The sequence below is a fragment of the Hylobates moloch genome, unplaced genomic scaffold (assembly GCF_009828535.3).
Source record: "Hylobates moloch isolate HMO894 unplaced genomic scaffold, HMol_V3 SCAFFOLD_5, whole genome shotgun sequence".
Classification (NCBI taxonomy): Eukaryota; Metazoa; Chordata; class Mammalia; order Primates; family Hylobatidae; genus Hylobates; species Hylobates moloch.
The window spans coordinates 151,973,167-151,991,250 of record NW_026652280.1 but is presented as its reverse complement, the minus strand read 5'-3'; the positions used below and the strand labels follow the sequence as shown (position 1 = coordinate 151,991,250).

Here is an 18,084-nt window from a genome sequence, read left to right as displayed (position 1 = left end):
CAAAAATAATGCTGCTATTATAATTGAAATACAATATTTTAAATTGTTATAGCGACTCAGAAGAAAGTGTAGAATACATCTAATTGGAAGGATTAGCCAAATTTCTACGGATCACAGTGTTGGGGTATTAGATTTCGTTAAAAATAATGCAGGTGACATTTGTGATATGGAGCATATTGGCCAGGAGTGAAAAATAACTTGAGTAAAGGAAGAAGGCATATAATCATGGTTTTCAAGAACCATTAATGTTCTAATTTGAATGGGATGGGACGTGCTATTATAGGTCAAGCATCCCTAATCTGAAAATCTGAAATCAAAAAGTTCTGAAGTCCAAAACTTTTTGATACCTGACATGACACAAGTGGGAAATTCCACACCTGACCTCATGTGATGGGTCACAGTAAAAATGTGGTCGAAACTTTGTTTCATGCACCAAATTATTGAAAATGTTTTATAAAATTATATTCAAGCTATGTGTACAAACGTATATAAGACATAAATGAATTTCGTGTTTAAATTTTGGTCCTATCCATAACATACCTCATTATGTATATGCAAATATTCCAAAATTTAAAAAAAAGTCTGAAATCTGAAACAATTCTGGTCCCAAGCAATTTGGATAAGGGATGCTCCATCTGTAGAAGATAAATACCAGAAACAAATCAAGAAATATGGTAGCGCTTCTAAAGAGAGTATTTGAGGTAGAAATAATATATTGTTCTTTAGACTTTCTTTTATTATGTATGTGTCTGTACATATGTGTGATCTGTGTCTGTGTGGGTGTGTGAAATTAAAAAAAATCATTCTGCTTAAGTCTATAATTTGCACTGAAGGCAAGAGTTACTCTATGAAAGAGTGCAACAGAATTCTAAGAAATCTTTAAAAAACTGCTGGCTGAAAGGGTAGGAGTAGGAAAACAAATTAACCAACAATATACATATTGCTTTCTAGATTTAACTAAAAAAATTTTTTTAGACATAAGTGATCTGAATAATGAAGTTAAAGGCAGTATAGAAGACTAACACCCAGAACCCATAACATTTAAAACTTTACATCAGTAGACCTGGATGTCCATATTTCTGTCTTCAGTATTGGTTTTCTTACTACCCCACAAAGCCAATACCAGATATGTTGGATTTTTGTGATAGTAGCACTCTTATTTTGGCAACAAGTTCTCTACTGATTAAATCACTCATAGATGCTGGCCTAATGTAATTGATGTGGTTGCAAAGCCCTTAATATAACTGAATTTTCTTTTGGATGATGTAAAGCACAAAACAGGTGTTCTCTGTCATACTCCAAACAGGGATTTAGGAGGCCAGGTTCTTTCTATCTAGGGAATTTTTTAAGCAACGTTTTAAAAACTTACACATATAATCAATGAGTATTAAACAGAAATTTTGAATAGCGTTAGCTACATCATATTTAGTGAACAATGTCATAATTATAGTGAGAGAACCATCTTTCTAGATACATGGAATCACTATTGAAAATGGATGCAAATTTTGCAAAGGATTTTTATGTCTTTTTTAACAGTTTATTTTTCAAATTTTCTACCATTGGTATGTATTAAATGACTTATGGTTAATATATACCATTTCTGTATATTTTATGATTCCAATATATAATTACATGGGTTCTCTCTTGCTTCTCTCCTCTGTCTTTTCCCTGTCTTCATATATATATACCAAATAGGGCAAACCCATCAAAAGTAAATATACAAAAATCTTACAGTCTTCAAGGAAGGTGATAAGAATGTTTAATTTACTTTTCATAGTTCATATTTTCTGAATTTTTATAACAGCATAAATCACTGACAAAATAGTGAAACCGTATTTTAAAAAAGAAATTCAGAAATTGTTTTAACAAAATAAGCAGGAAATATAATTAAATATATAAAAGCAGGTAATAGAAGTCATTAATGTATACAGTGTCTTAATAAAAGTCAGCAGTTGGAGTAGAAATTACTATTCTAAGGTTTCCAGAGAAATCTAAATTAGCTTATGAATTGCTATATTTAGAAAGAATATGAAACAGAATATCAGCAATGTCATTGCAACATTGTCTGCAATAAATAAAATCAGTTTAATTGTTCCTTGGGCATCTGATCTAAGAAACTTTTCAGAGGTGCTAAGTCATCTTTAAGTTAAATTATGACCAATAAGAGAAACATTTTAACTATTCTTTATATTTTTTAGAAGATTTATATATAAATCCATCTTGTGATGTAGAGTATTTCTTGCTTTAGAGTATTATTTCAAATTCCTTCAACTAAAAATAATGACCATAATTTAAGATGATTATTGGATGTGATCTGGCATTGATTTATTTTATCAGTCCATTGGGAACTTTAAAGTCTAAATTTGTTCTCACAATTGCCACTTTTGTTTTAGCATCTTGAAGTCTTTCACAGGCTTTTTCAAAGGCAATCATATCCATAACAAATTTTTCTTCACAATGTCTTTTATATATTTCTTGAGAACTAAGAGGGGAAAGAAAGGTAATAGAATGAGATAATTTTAAATACTGAAACCATGGCAATCTATTAGACTGTTAATGATGACATAAGGCATATACAAGTGAGAAAGACAGAATTGTATATGTATATGCCTTCGAAATAGGCATATACAAGTGAGAAAGACAGAATTCCATTTATATAACTTGGTTATATCATTAAACAATATTCATATTAGACAAGTATTTATGAGATATCTATAAGCTATAATTAAAAATTCTCACAAACTATGGCTTAGATTTCCAAAGAGGCATCTAAACTACCCTATGTCATCACTTAAAATACATCTACTTAAGCCTCACTAAACCCAAGCTACTTCTTCGACTCTGTTATGGACTGAATGCATTCCACCATATTCATACGTCAAAGTCCTAACTCCCAGTGTCTTTGAATGTGACTATTTGGAGATAAGGCCTTTAAGAAGTAGTTAAGGCTAAATGACATTATATGGGTAGGTCCTAATCCAATATAATTTGTGTACTTACAAGAAGAGGAAGCAACAGCAGAGATGTGAGTGTACAGAAGAAAGGCCATGGGAGAACACAAGGCAAAGGTGGCCATCTGCAAGCCAAGGAGAGAGGGCTCAACAGAAACCACACCTGCTGACACTTTGTTCTTGGACTTCCAGCCTCCAGAACAGGGAGAAAATAAATTACTGTTTAAGCCACCCAGCCTGTGATATTTTGTTATGGGAGTCCTGGTAGACTAATACTCTGCCAAACTGGGGAAATGTCACAGGTCTTGGGAGATTTCATTCATTCATCCTTATTTATTCAACAATTATGTATTGTGATGCATGGCACTAAGCTTAGATGCTGGAGACATAAATATGACATGATGTAACTACGTGAAGCTTATCAAAAATTAAGAGAAATAAATGTATATAAATATACAAATGAGATATTATGGTTCATCGTGAAAACATTATGTAACAAGTCAGAGTGAGGAAAACCTTGAGTAAAAACTTGGTAAATATAAACTAAAGAGCAAGGAGGGGAAGACAGAAAAAGTTTAGAGTTAAAATAACCTTTGAACTGAATCTTGAAAGACGTGTGTTTTCCAGTCAGAAAGTGAAAGAGAATCTTGTTCAAACTATTTTTATAGCATGAACACAGTCAAAACAAAGGTAGAGAGGGTAGCACAGCTTGGAATGCTCCAAGAACTGACATCAATCTAATTGTCTGGGTCTTACAGTCTGGGAAGGAGAACAAGGAAGCAGGCAAGGCTGGAGAAACAAATTTAGGCCAGATCATAAAATACTTTATTTATGTGTAGGTATACTCAGAAATCTGAACTTGAGGAGAGAAAGAGAGGGTTAAGTCTAAAAAGCCTGCAGCTTATTGATGGTGTGACTTTAGACAAGATATTCATGTTCTTTCTGTCTCATTTTCTTCATTGTTAAGGAGATAATCTAACTCATAGGGTTAGTAAAGGACTAAGTGGTTTGATACATTAAAAATTCTTAGGTGAATGCCTAACATTAAATAATTCATTTTACTGGATGGATAATAGTGGCGTTCAACAGAAAGAAAGTACGTAGAGCAACAAGATGGGAAGAAAGATTAGAGTTCTGACTGGAAATGCTTAGTGTTAAGAGCCTACTTATTCATGTGGTGATGGCCAGGGTGTTGTATATAGAGAAGCGAAGGCTTAGAGTTAAGAGTACAGGTAGTCAAGCCATTCTGCTTGGCTCTGAAATGTATTGTTGCTGTGATTTTAGATAGGTTATTTAAGTTCTCTCTGTATCATTTTTTTTTTCATCTTTATAAAGAGGACATTTCAACTCACAGGGTTTAGTAGGAAGTAAATAAACTAACACATTTAAAATCCTTAAAGGAGTGCCTGGCATTTAATAATCATTTTCGTAGTAGCTAAAAGTTAGCTACTAGTACTATAAGCCTAGAAATCAGGAGAGTAGTCAGGTCTGGACATGCAGCAGAGTAGAAGTCATAGCAAAGGAATCTTGCACATGTAATTAAGGATACTAATTAAGTCAATAAATGTACTAAAATAGCCCTCCTACAGATAAACATTATAAGCTGTGAAGAAAATGTAAGTAAGATAACTATTTAAATGTCTTAAATATTTTTGCACATTGATTTTGTATCCTGAGACTTTGCTGAAGTTGCCTATCAGCTTAAGGAGATTTTGGGCTGAGACGGAGATTTTTAGATATACAATCATGTCATGTGCAAACAGGGACAATTTGACTTCCTCTTTTCCTAATTGAACACCCTTTATTTCTTTCTCCTGCCTGATTGCCCTGGCCAGAACTTCCAACACTATGTTGAATAGGAGTGGTGAGAAAGGGCATCCCTGTCTTGTGCCAGTTTTCAAAGGGAATGCTTCCAGCTTTTGCCCATTCAGTATGATATTGGCTGTGGGTTTGTCATGAATAGCTCTTATTATTTTGAGGTAATTTATTGAGAGTTTTTAGCATGAACGGCTCTTGAATTTTGTCAAAGGCCTTTTCTGCATCTATTGAGATAATCACGTGGTTTTTGTCTTTGGTTCTGTTTATATGCTGGATTATGTTTATTGATTTGAGTATGTTGAACCAGCCTTGCATCCCAGGGATGAAGCCCACTTGATCATGGCGGATAAGCTTTTCGATGTGCTGCTGGACTTGGTTTGCCAGTATTTTATTGAGGATTTTTGCATTGATGTTCATCAGGGATATTGGTCTAAAATTTTCTTTTTTTGTTGTGTCTCTGCCAGGCTTTGGTATCAGGATGATGCTGGTCTCATAAAATGAGTTAGGGAGGATTCCTTCTTTTTCTATTGATTGGAATAGTTTCAGAAGGAATGGTACCAGCTCCTCCTTATACCTCTGGTAGAATTCGGCTGTGAATCCATGTGGTCCTGGAATTTTTTTGGTTGGTAAGCTATAAATTATTGCCTCAATTTCAGAGCCTGTTATTGGTCTATTAAGAGATTCCACTTCTTCCTAGTTTAGTCTTGGGAGGGTGTATGTGTCAAGGAATTTATCCACTTCTAGATTTTCTAGTTTATTTGCACAGAGAGCCAAATCATGAGTGAACTCCCATTCGCAATTGTTTCAAAGAGAATAAAATACTTAGGAATCCAACTTACAAGGTATGTGAAGGACCTCTTCAAGAAGAACTACAAACCACTGCTCAACGAAATAAAAGAGGACACAAACAAATGGTAGAACATTCCATGCTCATGGATAGGAAGAATCAATATCATGAAAATGGCCATACAGCCCAAGGAAATTTATAGATTCAGTGCCATCCCCATCAAGCTACCAATGACTTTCTTCACAGAATTGATAAAAACTATTTTAAAGTTCATATGGAACCAAAAAACAGCCCGCATTGCCAAGTCAATCCTAAGCCAAAAGAACAAACCTGGAGGCATCACGCTACCTGACTTCAAACTATACTACAAGGCTACAGTAACCAAAACAGCATGGTACTGGTACCAAAACAGAGATATAGACCAATGGAATAGAACAGAGCCCTCAGAAGTAATACCACACATCTACAACTATCTGATCTTTGACAAACCTGACAAAAACAAGAAATGGGGAAAGGATTCCCTATTTAACAAATGGTGCTGGGAAAACTGGTTAGCCATGTGTAGAAAGCTGAAACTGTATCCCTTCCTTACATCTTATACAAAAATTAATTCAAGATGGATTAAAGACTTAAATGTTAGTCCTAAAACCATAAAAACCCTAGAAGAAAACCTAGGCAATATCATTCAGGACATAGGCATGGGCAAGGACTTCATGTCTAAAACACCAAACACAGTGGCAACAAAAGCCAAAATTGACAAATGGGATCTAATTAAACTAAAGAGCTTCTGCACAGCAAAAGAAACTACCATGAAAATGAACAGGCAACCTACAGAATGGGAGAAAATTTTTGCAATCTACTCATCTGACAAAGGGCTAATATCCAGAATCTACAAAGAACTCAAACAAAATTACAAGAAAAAAACAACCCCATCAAAAAGTGGGCAAAGGATATGAACAGACACTCCTCAAAAGAAGACACTTATGCAGCCAACAGACACATGAAATAATGCTCATCATCACTGGCCATCAGAGAAATGCAAATCAAAACCACAATGAGATATCATCTCACACCAGTTAGAATGGCGATCATTAAAAAGTCAGGAAACAACAGGTGCTGGAGAGGAAGTGGAGAAATAGGAACACTTTTACACTGTTGGTGGGACTGTAGACTAGTTCAACCATTGTGGAAGACAGTGTGGCAATTCCTCAGGGATCTAGAACTAGAAATACCATTTGACCCAGCCATCCCATTACTGGGTATATACCCAAAGGATTATAAATCATGCTGCTATAAAGACACATGCACACATATGTTTATTGCAGCACTATTCACAATAGGAAAGACTTGGAACTGACCCAAATGTCCAACAATGATAGACTGGATTAAGAAAATGTGGCACATATACACCATGGAATACTATGCAGTCATAAAAAATGATGAGTTCATGTCCTTTGTAGGGACATGGATGAAGCTGGAAACCATCATTCTCAGCAAACTATTGCAAGGCCAAAAAACCAAACACTGCATGTTCTCACTCATAGGTGGGAATTGAACAATGAGAACACTTGGACGCAGGAAGGGGAACATCACACACCTGGGCCTGTTGTGGGGTGAGGGGAGGGGGGAAGGATAGCATTAGGAGATATACCTAATGTAAATGAGGAGTTAATGGGTGCTGCACACCAACAAGGCACATGTATACATATGTAACATACCTGCACGTTGTGCACATGTACCCTAGAACTTAAAGTATAACAAAAAATATATGTATATAAAAAAGTCTTAGAGAATGAGAAATATGAAATAATGAATTATATTATTATATCCATGTATACCAGTGTCAAACAATTGGAAAATAAAATCAAGAAAGTGATTCCACTTACATTGTGACCAGAAAAGCATAAAATATTTAGACATAAATGTAATAAAAGATAGGCAAGGTCTATACCTAAAAATGATAAAATATTGCTAAAAGAAATTTAAAAAGATCTAAATTAATGGGTAGTTATATCATCTCAAAGATTATAAGATAATATTATTATGATGTCAATTTTTCCCAAATAGATCTATGGATTAATAAAATTACAATTAATATGCCAAGATCCTCTATGATAGAAATTAGAAATTAACATTTACATTTGTTTTAAATATATATTAATTTAATTCAGATTTATTTTAAATGTGTTAAGTTTAAATGTTTTGAATTTATTAAAATTTAAATTTATATGAAAATGCAAAGGTCCTAGAACAACCAATATAATCTTGGGAAAACAGAACAAAGTTGGAATCTCTATTTTTCATCCCGCGTAACAATTTACCCATAAACGTATTGGCTTACAACAACCACCTTATAATAGCTCATAGTTTCGTTGGGTCAGAAGTCCAGGCACACTGTGGCTAGTTGGGTTTTCTGCTTAGGTCTCACAAGGCTGAAATCAAGGTGTCAGCCAGAGCAGTGGTTCTCATTTAGGTCTTGGGTCCTCATCCAGGATCAGTGGTTGTTGTCAGAATTCATTTTATCATCACTCTTTCCCTGTGCTTCCCTCTATTTTTAAGTCAGCAATATCACGTAAAAGCCTTCTCATACTTTGAATCTGATGTTCTCTCTTGTCTCTGTATTTGAAAGGCCCATGTGATACATTGGGCCCATCTGGATAATCCAGAATAATTTCCTTATGTTAAGGTTAATTAAGCAATATCCTTAATTACATACTTAAAGTCCCTTTACCAGCACATTCATAGGTGTGCTATCTCATCATATTCATAGTCCTGGGAATCAAGGAGGGCATGGTATCTATCTTCTTGGTAGCCATAATTCTAACACGGCAGCCTTACATTACTTGATTTTAAAGATTATAAGAATTATAAGAGGAGAGATTATTAGCTTTTAACAGGATAATGGAAACCTAATGATGAGACAGCAGAAAAGGAAACTGTGGCAAATATAAAATATATAGAATTTTATAAATATGGATATAGGAAGTTGAATGAATTAAAGCTTAAAGACCTAAAATTTCTTTGGGAAATAGATAAAGTATCTTGTTGAGAAGGAGAGGCCATAAGTGGTGTTTGAATAGAAAGCTGTACTGTTGAAGATTTTAAATGGCTCTTGTAGATAGCAGGAGAAAAAGCAAGCAACTGTGGGAGCAGCTCAAGTTGGAGACCATAAAATTAATATTGGCATAAATCTATGGGGCATTGATTTCTTCTAGACATTTTTATCTGAATACAGGAAATGAAGATAGATAGTTGAATTGTTGCAAGATAAGGGTTGTAAGGAACATTTTAGCATAATCAAGGCAATGAAATGAAAGAACTTTAGAGACACTGGAGAGAATGGACAAAATAATAATTGAATTAAAGAACCCTGGAGCCTATACTAGAAATGAAAATAGAAGTGTATAAAAGAGGTTATTTGAAGGACGGGTGTCACCATATATTTGGAGGATATGTGTGGTGGAAGTAAAGGAAGAAAGGAGTTGAGGAAGAAAGGAGTTGAAAAGATAGATTTTAGTGATAAATAAATATATAGGAGTTGAAGATTTAAGAGGTGGGGCAGTTCCAAGTGATAAGAGGGTCTTTATATGTGTCTATGGAAATCAGTTTATTAACGTCAAGTAGGATAAAGATTGTTGGTGTCCAAAAATGTCAATATTAGGTAGTTGGGAGTGTTGTTCTTATGAATTTGGAAGTTAACAATGATTACGGCAGAAATTGGATGGAGAGAAAAAGCTTCATAAATCAAAATGATGTAAAGGCCACAGTAAATTAAGACGGTAGTATGGGAGGTCAACTGATGACCAAATAAGGACAAGTTGAAGATGATGCAATTGAATAACCACTTTATTTTCTAGCTGTTCCATGCTAAGTGATACACTACTTCAAAATGGACACCCTGCTGTCGTGGCTTGATCAGTATCATCACTTTCTCAGAGTACAGACATGAATATCTTAGAAAAATCCATGACTAGCTTTTATCTGATACATAGATTCTTTCTTTTCAAAGTCTACCTTTAATTAATGCTTAAATACTCCTGTGGGTATTTTATTAACTTTCTAAATTAGAGCTTTATGGTTCCCCTTTTTTCTTCTACTCTTTCTCATTCCACATAGCAGGATTAGGGAGCTACATTCTCAATAATGACTTCACTAGTTATTGAAATTAATCAGAATGCTTTTAGGTCAAGAGAATAAAGAATCATCAGCAGAAAAAGTATCAGAATTGAAAAATTTCAGAAGTCTCCAGTTAGATTTCACTTTTTGATCACAGATTCTTTCTGTATATTGATTCTTAATCTTTATTTGAAAATATTTAGAGTAAAACTCAAAGATGCCTGTTGGGACATACTACTCACATAACCAAAACATTGCCCTATTCTTATGTGCTCTACAGGTTAATACTTTTGCAGTAGCTTATGAGAGAAGATAATTCAGTTAACAAACATTAGGATGCTTGTTTGAGTCTGTATTCTTTAAAAATTAATTACGGCCAGACATTCAATTTACTGTGAAAAAACTAAGCTGATTAAATTAGATTGATTTGCACTAGACTTGTATTTCAATACATCATACTAGCTTTCATTTTCTTTTCCAAAATACTTTTTTAAATTAAAATAAGTTATAGAAAATATTTCCAAAGCACACACAGACACACACACACACACACACACACACACACACACACACCACAAAGTATACACTAAAGAAAATGATTTTAAATTTGGAGGGGGAAATATATAATATTTTTCATATGTAATAAAGTATTACATAAAACACATCAGTAAATAGCTTAAATTGCTTATAAGTAGGAAAAGGCAAATCCTTTTTCTTAATTTAAAACTCCTTTCTAGCACAGGCTTTTAAAAATGATGCTATTTAAAAATTTAAATAAAATAAGCAGTTCTGAAGATCTCTAAGTGTTTCTATATAAGCCTTAAATACGTATATACACAATTTGGCTATTTGAAATACCACTAGGATAAAACTATGGCTGATCAGCTTCAATCTAATATCAGAAAAAAATGTGTGAAAGACTTTTAAAGGATAAAACAAAATTACTAGGAGTCCTGGCTATTATACCCTTCAGAACTGTCTGTGCCTTTCAATCTCCTTGAACAATTTAACAACTCTAAATTAAGAAAAACTATGAGCAATCCAAATGATTCTTGTTTATAGCGATATGAATAATTGCATTCAGCTAAGCTATGTTTGATTATTGCCCAGTGAATATTGACTAGTTTTGCACCTATCTGTGAATTTAGTTTAGCATTTTTGATTGCCAATATCGATATAGACATAGGAGTAGACATAAACATAGACATAGATATAGATAGATAGATAGATAGATAGATAGATAGATAGATAGATAGATAGATAGATGCTCTTTGAATTCTCATAACTGATTTATTCTTTAATGAGTTAAATGATATATTTGGCATGTGTTCATTTTATATTTATATGGGTCATGGTTATATGTTCTTAAAAATGTTCCTTGGTAATTAATAAAATTTAAATTTACTAACTGTAAGTTAAAATATTTTGAGTCATCAAAACTCCTACTTTACCAAATTTGGTTTAAAATTTTAAAATCTTCACCATAAAACAATTTCTATTTTTTGCAACTGTTTCAGAAAACTTTGTCCAAAGTGTGTCCTAAGAATTATTTTCTGAGATATTTCTTGAAAGGAAAGTTTTATGATAAAATACATGTGTAAAATGCAATATATCTTTCTGGTAGGAATCCTAATGGTCTTTACTTCACAACTGTCTACTGAGACTTAGAGGCTCTTTTTAATCAACTTGATGTTTCTCAAGCAATCGCACCTTCAACTACTCTTCATAAACCTTCTGCTATAGGTACAGGAATATTCACAATCTCCTTGATCTCCCCTAGCTTTACCTATTTTGAACTTTCCAATTTTGCTTATCCTCTTCTCCTTGCCTCACCTCTCTACTATAATGGTCTCCCCTCACCTCTGTGCTTTTCCAATGTGAATCAACAATTGTACTTCTCCTACTTCTATTTTTGTAACAATTGAAATGTATGCTTATGTTTGCCACTGGACTGTGAGTTCTTAGACGATCAAGAATATCTTATTCACCTTTGTATGGCAGGGCAAGGGAGAATTTAAGTGAAGTAACACTCCGGTTTAGTTAAGCCTTCTCTTTGAAAGTTTTGATTTTGGAGTAGCAAAAAATGCTGCCCCCAAATATGGCACATTGGCACACTATGTATTTTAAGCCGAAGGAAACTGAGAAACTTGCAGAAGCAGAAAGATTGCTCTGAACTTCTGCCTCCTCTCTTTTAAACACTGTGACAAGTGTCATGCTTTAAACCAGGAGGGAAGGAATATTACATAGAACGGCCAAGAAGAATCTGAACAAACAGGCCTTGCTTGGTACCCCTCATCCCCAGTTCATTACCATTAGGTCATACCCTTTTCTTTTTGTTCCAATCATACTTCTACAAAATTGTCTATTCTTCATCAAATCTAAGCATAAAAATAGTTGTCCCTGAGTCTTCATTTTAGAAAGCTTCTAGGTCACATAGCATTTTGATGAAATAAATTTGTTATGCCTTTTTCTTGCTAATCTGTCTTTGTTATAGAAGTGTCAGCCATAAACCTATTAATGTAACTGAAATTTTAATTGTCTATTTGTAGTGTTTGTGTTATTGCTGGTATTATTACATAACTCTGCTAATCTCACTGCTTTTTGCCATATTTCCCACCTCAATTTTCAGTTTCTTGGGCCAAATGATCTTTATGTGCCTACATCACCTGTAAGGTAACTCTTCAAGAGCTAGAAATGAATTACTACTTGAATTATTTTAATTGAAGGTAGGTACTACTTAGTAGAAGCACCAATGATCACAGAGGGACAGAAAAAAAAAGTGCAGGACAAATTTACTGCCATGAATTAAGCACTTGTACTAAGAAGTTTACTTAGTCTAATGATTAGTGAAGCTACTTTCGTAACTTGGTTAATTACATTTTTACTCTATGTTTAATATTATTCTGATTAATTATCTTCATTGTAAAAGCATTTAGAAAAAACATACATTGCTTCTTATTCTAAATGACTTAAGTATTAAGTACAAATATGTAAAAAGCACTCTCTTCTCAGTGGTTGTTACATGACTTAAATGAGTTTATATACAACCTTTACTAATTGGGGTTCTCACCTATTTTCCTCAAGAAATATGTGTTGAATAAATTTGTTAACTAGGTACTATACTGGGCATTGAAATAGAAAGATGGAGCAAATCATACAAAGACTTGATTATTTTCTTGAGGGGGTGGGGCCAAAATGTCTGACTAGAAGCAGTGGTGATTGGAGGCTGTCATCAAAAAGAACAACCGCCTGGGAATCCTGCACTGGCAACTGAGGTATGCAGGGTCTTCATCAAAACTGACTAGGGTCAGGTGAGGTGGCTCACACCTGTAATCCCAGCAATTTGGGAGGCTGAGGGGGGCGGATCACCTGAGGTCAGGAGTTGGACACCAGCCTGGCCAACATGGTGAAATCCTGTCTCTATTAAAAATACAAAAAATCGCTGAGTGTGGTGGCAGATGCCTGTAATCCCAGCTACTCAGGAGGCTGAGGCAGGAGAATCATTTGGGAGGTGGAGGGTGCAGTGAGCCAAGATCGTGCTGTTGCACTCCAGCTTGGGCAACAAGAGTGAAACTATGTCTCAAAAACAAAACAAAACAAAACAAAAACAAACAAACAACAACAACAACAAAAAACAAGAACTGACTAGGTAGCTGGTGTGACCCATGGAGAGGAAGGAAGAGCAGTGTGCTGTGGTGGCCCACCTAAGAGCCACACGGGGCAGGGGAGCCCCCACACCCCAGTCAAGGGAGGTGGTGAGTGTGCTACCCAGCCTAGGAAACCATGCTTTCTCCATGGAACTGTGCAACCCAAAGATTGGAGGATCCCACTCATGAACCCATGCCACCAGGAAGCCGTGCAGATTCTCAACAGCCACTCAACTAGAATCCGCTTAAGCCTCCCAGGGGAGGGGCAACCAGCACCACAGCTGCTGCTGCCTATTGTCTAAGCTGCCTGAGGTCTTTAGGGGAGGGGCACTAGCCAACACTGGGACTGATAGCTGCCTAACACATTAAGCTCCCAGGCCGGGTATAGGGCAGCAGCAATCTCTATAGCTCCAGGATATGCTTTTCCCCTGATGGAGCCAGGGAGGCTGTATGGCTTGGTCCCAAGAGGTATCCCTAACAGCCCAACACACCAGCTGTGGCAGACTGCAGCCAGAATGCCTCTTCAGGCCTGACCCTGACCCATCCCTCCTCACCGGGTGGGGCCTCCCTGCAGGAACTCCAACAACTCTAGCCAGGGGCTCAGGGACAGAAGTCTGATCTCCCTGGGCCTGAGCCCCTAGGGTGAGGGGTGCCCACAGTCTCTGCAGACCAGCAGACTTAGTCTTTCCTCCTGCTAGTTCTGAGGAATCTGGGCAGCCCAGACAAGTGGGTTTCCCCCCAGCAAAACATACTTTCCACCAAGGGATGGTCAAAGTGCTTCGTTAAACAGGTCCTGCTCCCTGTGTCACTCGACTGGGTGAGACTCCTAAACAGGGATTGTCAGACACCCTGTACCGGAGCATTCCTACCCCATCAAAAAACCCCATCAAAAAGTGGGCAAAGGATATGAACAGACACTTCTCAAAAGAACACATTTATGTGGCAAACAAACGTATGAAAAAAGCTCAACATCACTGATTAGAGAAATGCAAATCAAATCCACAATGAGATAGCAGCTCACACCAGTCAGAATGGCGATTATTAAAAAGTCAAGAAACAATAGATGTCAGTGAGGCTGTGGAGAAATAGGAATGCTTTTACACTGTTGATGGGAATGTAAATTAGTTCAACCATTGTGGAAGACAGTGTGGTGATTCCTCAAGTATCTAGACCCAGAAATACCATTTGACCCAGCAATCCCATTACTGGGTATATACACAAAGGAATATAGATCATTCTACTATAAAAACACATGCACACGTATGTTTATTGCAGCACTATTTACAATAGCAAAGACATGGAACCAACCCAAATGCCCATCAGTGACAGACTGGATAAAGAAAATGTGGTACATATACGCCATGGAATACTATGCAGCCATAAAAAGGAATAAGATCATGTCCTTTGCAGGGACATGGATGAAGCTGGAAACCATCAACCTCAGCAAACTAACACAGGAAAAGAAGACCAAACACTGCATGTTCTCACTCATGAGTGGGAGTTGAACAATAAGAAAACATGTACATAGGGAGGGAAACAACACACACTGGAGCCATTTTGGGGGTTGGGGGTGAGGGAGGAGAGGGTATTAACACAAATAGCTAATGCGTGCAGAGATTAAAACCTAGATGACGGGTTGATAGGTGCAGCAAACCACCGTGGCACACGTGTATCTATGTAACAAACCTACACGTTCTACACTTATATCCTGGAATTTAAAGTAAAATAAAAAAAAAAATAAAGAATTAAAAAAAAGACTTCACAACCCAACCATGCAACTATGATAAAAGCTCTCTGGTTATAACTGGTAACATTGAGATTCCAATAAAGTATATAAAATCACCACAAAATTAAAGAGACTAATTCAGACTGGAGGAGCAGTTGATAACAGATTAAAAGTGAAAATGCCATTGAGTTGGTTGCTAAAGGATGGGTAATAAAAGGATAAATTTTACCAGTGGTCGTGCAGTTCATGCATTGTATGATGAGGGCAAGTAGGTACGAAACAAGGTCACACACAGTCGAGAAGCAGCCACTTGTGAGGCACTTACCTGGATAAAAGAGAGTCTTTTTCTTCACACATAGGCACCACCTTCTCACCAATTAGAATACAGCAAAGCATTCTGATTTGCACAATAACATAGAGGCTTGTGTTGCATAATAATATCTAGACAACATTAACATTGTGAGCTTGTAGTGCTTTTGAGGAGTACATACTTGAGAAAAAAGGGGATAGTATCAGTAAAGTCATAGGAATAAGAGAGTATAAAGTTGGGTAGGGAGTAGAGAATAGTCTGTTTAGAGCAGAGTACAGCTAGATGGAGGAGGGAGGAAGTTATAGCAGAAAATTTAGTGTGAGGTAAGTCGAGACTAGAAAGAACAGAGCACATTGTCTGAAATGCCATTTAGAGCAAATTCAGTTTTATTCTGTGAACATCTGCAATCTATTAATATATTTAAATAGGAAGTGATGTGATCAGAACTTTATTTTAAAGACAGTTGAGGTATGTAGGCCAGAGAAAAGACTTGGGTTGAAGAAAAGATGAAGAATAGGAATGAAGATCTCAGTTGGAAGAATAATGTGAATTCGTAGAGAGATTATGAGAGCCTAAGTTAGAATAGGAGGAGTCATATTGACAAGGAAGGATCCTTTTGAGACTCCTTTTAGAAGTAAAGTGAGTAGAAAAACATTAGTTATTGGTAAGGAAGACTTTGTTGCAAAAGACTGAGGTTGATAGCACTGGTCAAGAGGCTGATGATGATGCCATTTGTGATAATAAGAACAACTCGTAACTAAGAGGTAGATAGGTTTTGTTGCACAGGTGGAGAGATGGGGAAAGACAGAGTTATTTTATTGCCTTATCTTTGGTAATATATTAGTACATTATTTGTTCTTTGTTTTAATTTTTCAAAGTAGAATGTACTATGTTATAAACAGAATACTAATTATTAGATCTTAAAATTTAGTATGCAACATTCACATGTCATTGATTTAAATGCTTCTATTATATCTAAATTGTACTTACCTAACTGTTTTCATTTCTTTAAGTAAATTCTTTCCATATTTTTCTGCTTTTAGTTTTTGCTTAACAATCAGGCTTTTCTCTTTTAGGACGGCCTCATTCTTCTTCAGTCTGTCAATTTTAAGTAGTCCTCTGGTCAAAAGAGTGCGCTCATTATTTAAGTTTTGAACTAATAAACGCTCTGCAGCCTTTTGGGATTTTTCTTTTAGAAACAGAGCTCTTCTCTCTCTAGCTTTTTCAAGGTAGTTGAATCTGTTTTGCCAAACTTGTCGTAAACCGTTCTGAATTGTCTCTTTATTTTCTTCGATTAGTTTTTGCGTAGCATATTTTTTCTGATTCAAATGTTCATTAACAGTTACTCTTACTCTTTCTCGAGCAACTTGTGCCATGGCTACAACTCTTACTTTTTCTTTATGGCATTCCTGCTTCTTTTGTTCTGTGTAATATTTGTCAATAGCACTAAATGTTCGGAGTTTCATACCAGCTCCTTGTGTTGCAAAAAACTCTTTCATACTCCTCTCCAATCGTATGTCTTTTTTAATGATTGGCTTTGGATGAGTAGTAAAGATTGGCTGAGGATACGCAGGAAAAAAATCTTGTTTTTTCTCTTTCAATACTGCATTATTCTTCAATGAACCTGAAGTATATATGGGTAGTTTGAAAACTGATATCCTAAAACTGGTATCCAATTTTTCATCCACAATTTCATCTTTAGATTCCTGACCTACATCAAACAGAAGACAAATATTACACATTATACAAGAGCTAAGCACATTTTATTTTCTGTACAGATATATCAATAAAGTTGATAAGAACCTGTTATTTACTTTACTAAGAAGAACTTTTCCAAAGTACCTTTTCAACTTGTGATTTAATAGTAACTTTGGAGAAGAAAATCACTATTAAAACATTTTCACATAGAAATGCACTGAATCTAATTCTTATATTTTCTGTATTATCTTCCACAATTACTTAACTTGCACTGACTCAATAGCAGCATCTGATCACATACTTAGTACCACTTAACCACACATACTATTTTTTCATATAGTTTGCTAAAAGAAACAAAGTTTAATTAAGCAAAGAATAATTCATGAACTGGATAGCACCGAGAACCAGTGAAAGTTTAGAAAACTCTATGTAATAAATGAGCAGGGAGTATTTAGATAGAAAATGGAAGAAATATAGAAACAGCTTGATTGGTTATGGTTCAATTTTGCCTTATTTGGACGTAATTGTATCAGTTGGTGGCCTGTGATTGGCTGAAGCTTGGCTGCTGTGATTGGCTGTGACTTAGTTATCTTTACAAAAATATACCCCTAAGTTAGGCTTTCAGTTTGTTTACATACTAATTTAGGTTGCAATTCATTATGTAAGGACTCAAGGAACAGAGGCAGCCTTAGGCCACATTTAACAAGTTATTATTATGTCATATTTGCAAAGGGCATCGTAATCCATTTTACCTTATTTTTCTTAACTCTGGTGGAAAATAATAGCAGCCATGAATTGTTTTTCCCTTTTTTGGACAGAGAAAAATACTAAAACTCTGAGCTTCCTTTGCTTTCCTTTGTGTGACCATGGGCTAAGTCCTTTTTAATAGAGTGCGAACACAATTGCTATGTGTCATTCCTTGTCCAAGGGATTGTTTTAAGAAGCAACGTGCACCTTCTTTCTACTACGCAGAGATGAGAATGAAACCCCAAAAGATGGTAGAACCATAAGATAGAAGCTGCCTGCCTGCC

At 35.6% G+C, this 18,084-nt stretch overlaps 1 protein-coding gene across 3 annotated transcripts in view; it reads right to left on the bottom strand.

Annotated features, from left to right (window-relative positions):
- Positions 1-18,084, bottom strand: part of LRRIQ3 (leucine rich repeats and IQ motif containing 3) — a 210,324-nt gene that overhangs the window by 29,748 nt on the left and 162,492 nt on the right. Inside the window, exons 7-9 of one of the 3 annotated variants that reach the window (XM_032155580.2) lie at positions 16,346-17,066; positions 2,374-2,482; positions 541-635 (exon numbers count right to left, since the gene is read on the bottom strand). In XM_032155580.2, coding sequence (XP_032011471.2) covers positions 541-635; positions 2,374-2,482; positions 16,346-17,066 — 925 coding nt within the window. Of the gene's footprint in view, positions 1-540; positions 636-2,373; positions 2,483-15,369; positions 15,487-16,345; positions 17,067-18,084 lie in introns of those variants that run through there. The other 2 variants (XM_058439878.1, XM_058439879.1) reach the window with 2 other exon arrangements.